The following is a 13,373-nucleotide window of genomic DNA, read 5'->3' as shown; positions in this document are numbered from 1 at the left end:
TCGCTTAAAACAATAAAGCAATTAAACGTTGTTTACCTGTATCAATCAGTCCATTTTATCCTCTTCTTTTCAATAACCAGAAAACGAACGACTTAACAGACATTACTTCCTGTTTCGCTTTCGTTTTTAACGGGAGAATTAGTTATTTTATTTTAAGGGTGATTGGAAAAGAGATATCTCTTTCATTAAAAGAGATATCTCTTTAGCTTAGAAAGATATCTCTTTTTGAAAATCTAAAGAGATATCTCTCTAATTAAGAGAGATATCTCTTTTAAACTTGTTAAAGAGATATCTCTTTAACTTTAAGAGATATCTCTCTCGTTTAAAGAGATATCTCTCTAGCTTATAAAGATATCTCTCTTACTAAAAGAGATATCTCTCTTTCAAAAAGAGATATCTCTTTTGTTGAAAGAGATATCTCTCTAAAGTATTAAGATATCTCTATTAGTCAAAGAGATATCTCTATAAGCTAAAGAGATATCTACATAAGCTAAAGAGATATCTCTCTATGCTAGAGAGATATCTCTCATTTTGAAAGAAAAATTTATTTTACGAATAAATAGTAAAAGGGCTTGCCATAGTTTCGTGCCATCTAAATTAATTAGGACTAGATCTTTGATCCGCTCAGAGATAGTGCGTGACGAGATCGGGTTCGGTATTCCATAAATTTCGTGACTGACGTGAGTCGCAATTTCGGATTTGTTTTCCTCGATTTATAATCCGATTTTGACAAGTTGCTCATGACGGTGCTGTTAAACAAATTTTACAGCAATGACTGGTTTACTAAATAATGGCTGAGAGTGGAGGTAAATTGAGAAAGGTGTTCTGTAATGATCAATGAGCATATATCATATTTGTCACTTTTATCACAGGGGCTTGTCACGAAATATTTATCTTCTTTTAATAAAGTTACCCCTACTATAAAAATACACAAGAGAGGAATCTAAAAATAGGAAATTCGCTACCACAAATTTTGACCGGACTTTCTATCTCGTTTCTGGGCGACTTTCGTTGCGGACCAAGTACACCCTTGAGAACCACACCTTAGAACAAGTGGCATCAAATCCCTACTTAGGACTACAAATACAAGAAGACCTGAAATGGAAAGAACATATAAACAACATCTCAAATAAAGCCAACTCCACCCTAGGCTTCCTAAGAAGGAACTTACAACACTGTCCAAGGGAATGTAGAAAGATTGCATATATAGCACTAGTAAGATCCATAATGGAGTATGGAGCTGTCATCTGGGATCCATACACCAAACAAGAATCAACAAAATTAGAATCCATCCAAAGAAGAGGCGCAAGATTTATAACCAAAGACTATAAATCAAGGGAAGAGGGTACAATGACAAAGATGCTTAAAGATCTTGACCTTCCTTTATTACAAACCAGACGCCAACAACAACGTCTAATCTTTTTTTACAAAGTGGTTGAGGGGCAGATACCAGCTATTAAATCAGACCAATATATAAAATTCCAAAAACCGAAAAGAAACATCAGACCGAAAGTGTACGAGGACTATCAAGCGACAAATATTATAAGTAATAGGATCAGGAATAACAGCCGTGCAGTTGAGATACTTGATACAAAGACAGACCAACTGAAGAATTCATTCTTTGTACGCACAGCTGTAGACTGGAACCACCTGGAAGAGAAAGCGGTCCGCGCCCCAAAGCTAGAAAGCTTTAAGTCGGCGATAGAACATCTTCGCGACTAAAGCGCCCTCTATCCGTCACATCAAAGCCCAACGGGGTTACTGTGATGTAACAATACAGATACAGAAGTAGGAGTGAGTGGAGTATAGATTCAATTTTAATATTCTTCAGTCAAATTCTGTATTTTTATAATAGGGGTAACTTTATTAAAAGAAGATAAATATTTCGTGACAAGCCCCTGTGCTATTATTTGGTGTGTTCATCAGAAATAAAAGAAATCGAGGCGGGGGTATAAAATCGGGGCGGGCGGGGATGAGAATCTAGGAATATTTTTATTACGGCCTAAGCATGAAATATTTATTTAGTCCACATTGATGCGTCGTCTTTTGCAATTTAAACACTGTATATTGCTGAAGGTAGCTGATGAATGTAGGTTTCTAAGGCCAAGCAGGGCTGTTTCACGAACCTCCGTGCGTGATTTTAGAGATAAAGTGGTAAAATAGAAAACTGATTTTGTTAAAAATGTATATTCAAAAATATTAATCTAAATAAGCTTTAAACAGATTTATAATTAATAAAAGGCTAATTTTAATGCAGAGAAAAAAAATCATCTGCATTCTATTCATAGGTAAACAAACAAATTTACACTCTGGTGCTAAATGGAACAGCAATATCGCAGCATGGTGACCTAATTTGTTTCTCTATAGGGAAACGATCAGTCGTATTTTAGAGCTGCTAGTACATGTAGTAGAATAGAAATAAAGTTCGCGTTTTCGAGAAATGTTGTTTGAAATATAAAAGCCTCGGCTAACACCTCGGCTTTTATCTTTCAAACAACATTTCTTGACCTCGGAGGTTATTCTGCAACATTCATGAAAATGCTGACTTTATTTCTTAAGTATAATACAATCTGGGTCACTTGATTATCATATTTCAGATGTATACTCAAGATTCTGAAATCTTGCTATTTTTAAAAAAATAAATGTTTTCTTTTCTCATACTTGTATGTGTAGCTGCAGTTTTGTAGTTCTCCCACTAAACATTTTTATGGACAATGTATACTTATCAGCATATTTGATCATTTTCTATGCTTTGATCATAACTGTCATAAATTTCTCCTTTTGTCCATGCAGTGCCAATTACACACTTTCATTTGATATTCTCACCTCAAAAATTCACTAGTCCTGGATGTCGGGCAGTGGTATTTGTCAGCCCCTGCCGTGGTAAAGAGTGAAGTTGTTTTACAAAAAAATATGGCTAGGCAAATAATTTATAATGTTTCAACAAAAAAAATTACTGTGAATAAAACATGATTTCATGACTATATGTATGTTCATATACACAGAAACATTTTACATAACATTGTTACAGTTCAGTTAGGTACAGATACACACAAATCTGTAGAATATTACATTTTTAAGTAAAATGCATGTGTAAGAACATTGTATATTTTAAGAAAAATATCCCGTCTTTGTAGATCAAAAGCAGGATGTCTTTCAGGAAGAAAGACTTCTGCTGAAGCTGGAGACATGTATGCAGATTTACAGTTGGGACTGTGGACTGGCCTGCTGTTGTATGGTGCTAAGGTCAATATTTTAATATGTCATGATTCGTGCTAAGGTCAATATTTTAATATGTCATGATTCGTGCTATAAAGGTCAATATTTTAATATGTTATGATTTGCGCTAAGGTTAATATTTTAATATGTCATGATTCATGCTAAGGTCAATATTTTAATATGTCATATGCTTCGTGCTAAGGTCAATATTTTAATATGTCATGATTCGTGCTAAGGTCAATATTTTAATACATGTTTGTCATGATTTGTGCTATAAAGGTCAATATTTTAATATGTCATGATTTGTGATAAGGTCAGTATTTTAATATGTCATGATTCATGCTATGGTCAATATTTTGATATATCATCATGTTCATGATATTTTAATATGTCATCATTTTCATGATATAGGCTAATTCATAAAGAAAGTTTAAAGTAAAATCATTATTTTGATTGTTGCATCACACAGTCTGTAAAGTTAAAACAGTTATTCTTGAACCAGTTTATTTTGTTATCAGTTTATAGGCTATTTTTGTTCATAACCTTGCAAGAAAAACATTCATTGTATGAGTACATGTACTTGTATGCAAAAATTAAAAAAAAAAGTGTATTGGCATTATTTTGTGAGTGTGCATACAGTACTTCTATCTTAAATTTTCTTTTAAATGTCCCAGCTTGAAGAACTCGATATAAGATACTGCATATAATGTTGTACTAAGTTTGAATGTATTTGCACAAAAAATAATCGTTATGTTAAACTTTGTATCAATGTAGATATTTGGGAAAAGATGATTCCTGTGTTTATACCAGTGATCTGGATGAACTTCAGTGTGGTCAAAGGTATGCATCTGGTCACAAATATACTGTATGTGTACATAAAATAGCATGCTTCATAATTTAGCAGCTTTGGTGCAGACAAAATGAGCTAATTCATAAATATTGCTAAGAATTCATTTATAAATAGAATATATGGCACGAACATGTGTAGCGCTAAATCTTGATTACGCCAATCACTCCATATCCATTGATTGCACTAAATTTTGTACACGTACAGTATGTTTTTATCATCAAGTTAATTCTTGCACACTATTAAATTTTATGTACTAATAGAAGAACAACAAAAGTCAGCTATGGAAAATCGGGAAATGATATTCATATATCTTGGGTATCATTAAACAAATTAATTTTGGATAGCTTTTACTTAAGTATGATTTTGACTGTTGTTATTGTTGCAGTATATGGACCATTGATTTGGGATATCTTTTACTTAAGTACAAAGTCAGGGTAGAATTCTCCACGATTACTCTGGGGGTGGACGACCAATATGCCAGAAAGGTAATGATGCATTCATTAATGAATTATTATATAATGTTTAAGTTTTTTAGGAGCAACTTTGTCATTGATAAAATATGTTTTTACGTAATGATTGATTTATAAGGTATTTGTTAACATCTTGATGCATGAATTTTTGTGTGTTTTTTAGCCATTCTATATGCGTAATTTTGACAAAGATGCTGAAAGGGTTGGCAGAAAGTTTGCTGAGGCTTCCCAATCAGGACTTGATGTTTCCAAAAGGTAATTGGAATATTTTTTTTTTTAAATTTTATTCTTATGCAACATAAATATATTATCCTTTAAGAGACAAGTTTAGCATTAATTAAAGGGAGTCATGTAAGCTCTCTCTAGTAATTATAATTAAAATCCAGTTTTGGCATAAAAAGAGTATGCATATAGATATGAGATAAAAAAAAAAAATTACCTACATACTGTATATGTACAATTTTGTTGCAAAAAAGATCATCCATGAACAACAATAGTTTTGGGATTTTGTCATAAAAACATCATTTGTATAAAAATATTTAACATTTTGGTCTCTGTTGACAGGTCTTTAAGCATGAAAGACATAATAAGTCACCTATCAGGGGGCAATCTGATGATATGCCTGGTTGATTGGAGCTCACTTGAGTGTATGTGGTGTGACAGGGTGGTTAGTATATTGAATACTCTTTTTTCTCATTCTGTATACTACACTATTATATCTTAACAATAGCTACAATTGGTACTCTGACTGTTATGCATCAAGATACTTCTTTCTTTGAAAAGTAGTTTTTATCTTGCATGACTGTATAATCGAAGAACCCCCTATATATATGTAGTTAAATTTGTCTCATCTTTTCTTTTTCAAAAGCATAAAAACGGATTATTATAGAGAGCAAATACGGTTATATTATTATCTTAAATTATTGAAAAATATTATCAGGTTTCTTTTTTTTTCATTTTTCAGAAGCAGCATTGTTTAAACTGGTGTGGGCATTGTTGCAAAACATATCAGGGTAAATGAATAAAAATATTCTGTGGCATGCATAGGATAAAAAATTAAAGCTCATTTAAGCATTTCAAGTTATATTTTTAGATGAATCTGCAGGATCAGTTATCAATTAATTCTTTTTCCATTTTGGACATCTGATGTATTACAGTCCCTGAAACGTTCTACTTTCCCATTTTTCCGTTCGCTCACCGTTCGTTCACCGTTCGTTCAGCGTTCGTTCACCGTTCGTTCAGCGTGCGTTCACCGTTCGCTCTTCGTTCACAGTATTGCGTTCACCGTGCGCTCGCGTTCACCGTTCACAAAACGTTCACCGTTCGCTCTTCGTTCCGTTTACTTTGCGTTCACCGTTCACTTATATCGTTCAGTCTTCATTGTCATTCGGAACTCCAAAGTGAAAGGACTTATCTTTTTGATGGTAAGGATATACATGTTTTTTAATTAAATAACTTATTTATCGTGTTTAAAGAATAATTGTTTCATTGCAAAAATTATCTATGATATTTATATTTCTATTATTATAACTCAGCTGTTACTTATTTCATGAATTTTCCCTGGAAAATAATTAATACATTAAGTACCTACATATACAATGTATGTAGATTGATGCTAAAATATTAAATTCAAAAAAGGAAAATGTACAAATGCTTCACGCACGGCATCAATTTGACGTAATTTTAAAGAGGACAAATTATTCATGGATGTATAATAATTAATCCAAGTCTTTTACAGGACAAGAATACATAAAAAAATATTCCTACAGTAACACGTATTTAAACTACATGTAGGTATGAGAATTATGAACAGTAATGCAAATATTCAGTTAATTAAATATGTTTAGAGCTAATTAAATTGATGGTGTGGTTTTAAAATTTTAGAAATGACCAACTGTCTAAAATAGTCTATTATTAGAGAAAAAAATTCCTTCCTTCTCCGTTCCTAAACATGTTTAAAAAAATCTTTTTTGCTATTCAGTATAATTAAGACCCCCCCCCCCCCTCCCCCCCGGTGCCTTTTCTCCCGAAATAAAATTCTTATTTGAGTTCTTTCGGTATATTTTAATTAATATTTAATTTTTATTGTAACACAAGAAAATCAGTCTTAAAACCAACATCAAACAGTCATTAAACAATAGTATTTTAGTATAAACTTGTGCCGACAGTAGTATTTTAAATTGGCAGGGAATATGTTTCGCATTTAATTTTAAACTTAATCCTTCCAAGTATATATTCGAATTATTTTTTTTCTGCAGGAATGCAAAAATCAGATCTAGAATGATAGGGAAAAATATTAAAATTCCTTGGAATACTAAGTGACTCCTTGCCTTCGGCATGTTCGGTGAAACGCGATTTCAACACCTCCACTGACTGTGTCGAATCATTTTGATTGACAGCACAAGCACGCTACTGCAAATATAGCACGGACTTCCTGTGAACTGTGTGAACTTGATGATGGAAAATAAAAGCCAATGATTACTGCCAAATGTTAATCTAAAAAAAAGATTACCTTTATTACCTTTATTGCTTGGAATATTTAGGAAAAAATAATTAGAATTTTTATTTGATACTACATATATCTGAGAATCGAGGGGGTTATCTCTCTCTCTCTCTCTCTCTCGTACATTTCTCTGTTCAATAAAGACTATGACAACACATTACATATTTAGTTTTGAAAATTTAATCTAAACATGTATTACAAATAATTTGAATGCCTCTTTCCAACATCTTGACCGAGTATAATCACGGCCGGGAAATGTCTACAGATACATGAAGAAGTTAGCTAAAATAATCGTCATAAAAGAATAAAAAGGCACATAAATATAGAATATTTTGCAATAGAATTTCAATAAAATGAGAATTTTTATGCAGTACGATAACAGTCAATGTCAAAGATAATTGTGAATTTAAAAAAAATCCGTTATTTTACTCAGAATCGCTTTGACACGGAAATACATGCACGGTTGTTTCAACCGCGTACAATGTAATTAATTCATTCTATAAGTAGCAGTTTTATCTTCAGAAGTCCACATTATTTTTTTATTGAAAAGAATAAGCATAATTATTTACTATATAAGTAGATTAATTTATTTTTAAAGTACACGCGGTAACAAATACACGTTTGACGGCGATTAAAATCATGTTATTAAAATATCGATTTAAACATAGGTATGTGTCGAATTTTTTTTTTATTACTATTTATTTATTTATCTATTTATTTCTCTTTTGTTTATCTATTGTGTATTTATATTTATTTTTTACATTTGAATTATGGAATAAAAGAATGATTTCAATACAAGGAAAACACCGAAGGCATTCCGAATAAATCGTTCATCTTGCGTTCACCGTTCGTTCACCGTTCACTTTGCGCTCGCGTTCGTGCTCCGTTCGCGTTCTGCGTTCACTCACCGTTCACACATCGTTCACCAAGTTGCGTTCACCGTTCGCACATCGTTCACTCACCGTTCGCTCTGCGTTCGTTCAGCGTTCGTTCACCGTTCGTTCACCGTTCGTTCACCGTTCAGGAGGGAAAGTAGAACGTTTCAGGGACTGTAAGGACATTCTATGATAGAGTTTTCTACTGTTTTGTAGGTCACTATGTTGTGGTGTGTGGATTTGACTTGAAAAAGAAATGGATTTTTTATAAAAATCCTTCCTATGATGAGGGTAAGATTTATTTAACAATGAGCAGTTTATAAGATTTAGAATTATATACATGTATTAAACTTAAAGACATGTACTGTGAAATATTACCTTTTACACAGGTGTTAGTAATATATAGAGAGAAAACTTCTTTTAATATGTATATTTAAAAGATTTTTAAAGCTGACATCTACATTGATAGATATGTGCTGTTCCCGGATGGACAAGTTTGACAAAGCTCGCAAGAGCCATGGAACAGATGAAGACATACTGCTCATATACAAACCACAAAGTAAGGGGGAAGACACCCTCAGATCCTAGATCAATGAGAGGACCTTATTGCTGTCCATACCCTTTAAGTATATGCATTCATTCCCCCCTATGTACTTTATGTATTAAATTCGTCTCAACCCCCATTTTTTTAAGTATTAAAAACTTGTTAATTTTTTCTCCTGAGGTATCATTTTAGAAATGTGCTCAAAATGTATTTGAAACTTGAGAAGTATTTGAAAAGATCTAACTTTACATCTTAACTTGAAATGATATAATAGAGGTCTTGCTTGTCAAAAATTTCATGTACTGTCAAGAAAATAAATTGTTCAAGTAGATTTACTAGAAGAATGTTTTTAATATTTGTAATAAATGGTATTATGTTGGAAATGTGCTTTGAATATTTTTGAAACTAGAGAAATTATTAAAAATATATACATGTAATTTTACTTCTTGACTTCAACATTCTAGAGGTTTCTAGAGGTTGTCAACAACCTTATGTACTGGTGTGGGAATACATCAGAGTTGAATGCACCAACTGGTTCATTAATTTAATACAAGTATATGTTATTTATATTTAAAAGAGCTTGTTTATCATATTGATATTTTCATTGCTACATTATATTTTACTATGCATAATTATAAAAGGACATGCTAGTCTTCAAGTGTTTTATAAAAAAAAATTAATAATTGTGTTCAAAACAGTTGTATGTAAAACTTGATATAATTTTAATGTTAATAAAATGATATACATGTATAATATACTGTCTGTATTCTAAGTCAAAATGCAACCAATTGATACCTCAATTGCTTTATGCAAATTGTACCAATTTACAAAAGGCATTGACTGAATTAGTTTACACAGGAGATGGAATATACATGTATATAGATTTCACTTGAGTTTCCCAATGAAGGAAATGCTTACTGATTTCCCCTGTGTGATTTTACATTTCACTATTTTCACTTCCTTATATAATAATTTTGCTAAGTTTCAAGTGACAAAAAAAATTAAAGGCCCTTGTTTTAAGTTATTATTCAGAGTTTCTGTGTTCATAAAAGCTGCTTTGGAAAATCATATAGGAAAAGAATGATATGCTTAGGACTTATAATTACTTTCAAAATAAGCATGTGTTGGAGGCAAAGTATTACATGTAATACTTTTCTCTATATGTTTAGTATTCAGTAAGCAGAACATTTTGAACAATAATGTTTAATAGTACGTACATGTAGTATCATGGCCTAAAGCCCTGAATTCTTTTTACAATTTTTTTAACATATAGTATACACAGAAATGTACAGAATAGTACTTGTATGTATTGTATTAAACTAAGTTGTTTTGCCAAAATTAAAAGGAGGGAAAATATGAGCTGAAGAAAGTCTGGTTGTGAGGATTTCAAAACTATATTTTTGTATAAAGCCGATCTCTATAATTGTTGCTTCAATATATTATGTAACTTTTAATTGCTAATAAATATATTGGTAAGTTCAATGGAATGTTTTTATTGTTTATTTTATTCGTAGCATTTATTTAAATCTTTAACTTTTAGGTGATTTTAATGGATGTGACAATGGGCCCCGGGAATATTTACTTTCTCCTTCACTCTGTTCATCCGCAAATAAAACATTTCTTTTCTGAACCATAATTGAAAAGAGACTAAATTCAGAATAAACAAAACATTTATTAGTTATGAGTTGTATACTCAGCTCGAAACACAAAGCGTTTAATATTAGATTCCTAAATTGAGAGAAACAGACAATCTGGACTTAACATCATCTTGTACATAACCGTCTTTTGCATTTTCAGATTTCCATCTTCCATGAAGTTTAAATAATCTATCTGACACCGAGTTATTAGCTGCAGAAGTTGCTCCTCCACTTCTCAACGAATGCAGCCCAAACTTTTCTTTTTCTAAACCAATTGTATCTAAAACAGACCTAAACAATTCTCTTACTCTGGAATAAGAAATTGGTTTATTACACGTACTCAGGCAATTTGAACCAAGCTTAGATTGTAATGCTCTAAACAGAAATTCTTCATTTTTTCTAATCTTAGCTACCTGAATGTACCTTTCAAGACAAACAACGGGACATGTATCGTTACTAGTTCTTGCTATATACAGCTTGTTTCCTTTCCTGAAAATGTCCGTCTTGCTTTTTGGAATAAAAATTTCTATATGTGAAACACAAAATTTGAGATCAGAAAATCTTATATTTACCAATTCATTAAATCTCAAGAAACCTGCAAATGCCAAACTAAACATACAGTAATTTCTTAACTTTAACAAATCAGAAGATGTACCAAAGCAATCATACATTTTTTGCATAATTTCAGCCGTAATAGGTTCCTTCTTTTTAACTGGTTTTGATAAAATTCTCCTTGCACCCTCAACAGTAAATACAGCAAATTTCTCCTCGCAGGGATTCTTCATTAAATGAAAATTATGTTTCCAAGAATTACTGAAAAAATTTGAATTCAAAACGGACACTGAAACATTTTTCTGTACTAAAAAAGAAATATACAAAACAACTGTACAAACATCTGCAGGAAGAGCAGAAAATTTATAGCAGTAACACCAATCTGTAAATTTCTTGAAATAAAAATCGTACTGTTTATTGGTGTTTTCCGATTTACTTGCCCGTACTATGTTCTTAACTTCTCTTACTAAAGGAGCTAACACAGGTAAGTTGACCTTAATCTTCTCTAAATTGGTCCATTGAGAAGTGGATGAAGATAACTCCTGAAAAAACAATACAAAAATGATGAGTTTCGTAATGAAAAATTCTCAGAAAATTTTTAAAACCTTTTAAATGCTCAATGACGGCTAAATACATTGTACACAGTAAATAAACTCAGAATATAATCAACACACGTAGATGTGTCTAACGTAGTCTATATATGACACACGTAGTCGTGTCGAACGTAGTATTTATAACATACATAGCAGTGTAAAACATAGCACACATAAATAAACACACATAGATGTGTCAAACATGTTCAATATAGCATATATACAAAGTTACCTCGATGCCAAATGTCTTTAACATAATCATACAGAATTTTAATTATAACAGTCACTTTTAAATTAATTCACACTGAAATTGCTTCTACTTTTATCTCCCACTAGCATCTACTCTCATTACAATCACGTTGAAAGCAACTTTTCTTTCATGAAAAACACTATTCCGCTGTGAACCTCTGACAAAAAACCTTGAAGGATTTACATATTCTACATACTCTTTAACAAAGAATTTATATGTTCCATCAGTATTTACTATACATGACCAAAAAGGAGATGAAGTCCATTTAGGTACATCCAAAACCCCTCTAGCATTACATGCTAACAAATGAGCTATTACTTTGGAAACTAATCTAACTGGTGGAACAATCCAGTTATTATCAAATTTCCAATCATATGAAAAAGCGTCAACTCCAGCAGACATACTGTCCGCAAATTTTGAATAAAACTTTTTAACCTGGTAATAGTGGCTGTTGGGACTGACACTCTTCCTGGTATCTTAAGCGGGCACTGGGTTGACACGTGTCCCTCCTCGAAGCAATAGAAACAGACTGTAGGTTTGGCGAAGGGGAATCTAGATGTGGTAGCTTGTGTCGGTGCTGACCAAGGGCGGATGTAGTTTCCTGCTGGGTACTGGCCGAAATACTGTCGGCTATTTTCTGTATTGTTGAAACGAAAAAGGTCGTTCCGCATAACTGGGCCGCCGTTTCTATCGTATGGCTTTTTGTCGGCTCTCTCCTTTCTACGCTTCACTGCCCTGGACTCTGCTTTCCTAAGTTTGTTTGCCTCGTCAGGACCGTCCACCAAATTATCGCCCAAATACTCATCAAGTGTGTCCCAACCGTATTTGTCGGCAATGCGCACGTGCGTGTTCCTCTCCGTCAATTTGTCTCGGGACGACTTTATAATTTCTTTAGCGTCTTCGATTCTCCCAAACTTCAGGTATTCGTCTACCAAATCCAACTCCGCAATTCTATTTTGATTAAAATCAAATTGAGTCTTACATCCAGTGTATTTGAAAGTATTTTTGTCCTCCGTTTTGTTCAGAATAAAGCTCCTACGAATTTCTGATACTCGGTCCTCTAATTCTTGTCTCATGTGAGCACGTTCGTCGCTCAATGCACCTTTAAGCCTGCCTGTAAACAAGGATAAGGCCTCTTCTATAGAAATGGCGCTATCATTTTCTTTATCGGTTTTGCCGTCGTTACTCCTCTCTATTGTAATTTGTTCGTGTTGATTCTCTTCAGACATTGTACTTCTTAGCTGAGTATGAACTCGAATGAATAGAATACGCAAACAGCTGTTTAAATACCCAAGACATTTTACTCACATAATAAAGCGCATATCTAATTCATACGCTTACAAGAAAACATATCGAACACTCTACACATTAAATAGTTCGCTTATGGTAACGAAAAGAAATTAAATTAAAAATTTCTTACCATATTAAATTTCAAGGGAAATTAATAATAATATTACGTGTTAATACACATAGCAAAACATCCTTATGTTTTTGCAGTATGTATTTAATATACTGATACAATCACTTTTATAAGTTATATATCTTGAACAGTGCATCATTTTATAAGTTGTCGAATCTTGGTAATCTTTTTAAATCCATGACTCCCTCACATACATGTAGGTACAGGTCTCATGCAGGCCTGATGATGAAACTTAGTTAGTGATTTACACAGATTATTATTGGAAGACATTTAGTATATTAACAATATTTATTTTCTCTGTTGCGGTTTATCCCATGTTTACCCCTTTATCCTGTGGATATAACTCATTGGATATTTTTTTTTCATATCCCACAATTGTGATGTCACAATTGTTTTTGCGTTAGCGTGATGAAGTAAAATAAAGTGAAGTCCAATATGAAAACAGTGTAAAACATCGGTT

General features: G+C 32.5%; 1 protein-coding gene across 1 annotated transcript; it reads left to right on the top strand.

The window, feature by feature from the left end:
* The first annotated feature begins 685 nt into the window (after positions 1-685).
* LOC134257745 (protein GUCD1-like) lies at positions 686-9,943 on the top strand. The gene is made up of 9 exons (XM_062740341.1): positions 686-806; positions 3,138-3,246; positions 3,994-4,059; positions 4,455-4,554; positions 4,703-4,794; positions 5,104-5,206; positions 5,504-5,552; positions 8,134-8,208; positions 8,387-9,943. The coding sequence occupies exons 1-9, from the start codon at positions 791-793 to the stop codon at positions 8,503-8,505; spliced, it is 729 nt and encodes a 242-aa protein (XP_062596325.1). The 5' UTR covers positions 686-790; the 3' UTR covers positions 8,506-9,943.
* The last annotated feature ends 3,430 nt before the right edge of the window (positions 9,944-13,373 follow it).

The sequence above is a fragment of the Saccostrea cucullata genome, unplaced genomic scaffold, assembly GCF_032062105.1.
Source record: "Saccostrea cucullata isolate Sc308-1 unplaced genomic scaffold, CSIRO_AGI_Scuc_v1 ctg16397, whole genome shotgun sequence".
Lineage (NCBI taxonomy): Eukaryota > Metazoa > Mollusca > Bivalvia > Ostreida > Ostreidae > Saccostrea > Saccostrea cuccullata.
This window is presented reverse-complemented; position numbering and strand designations above follow the sequence as displayed.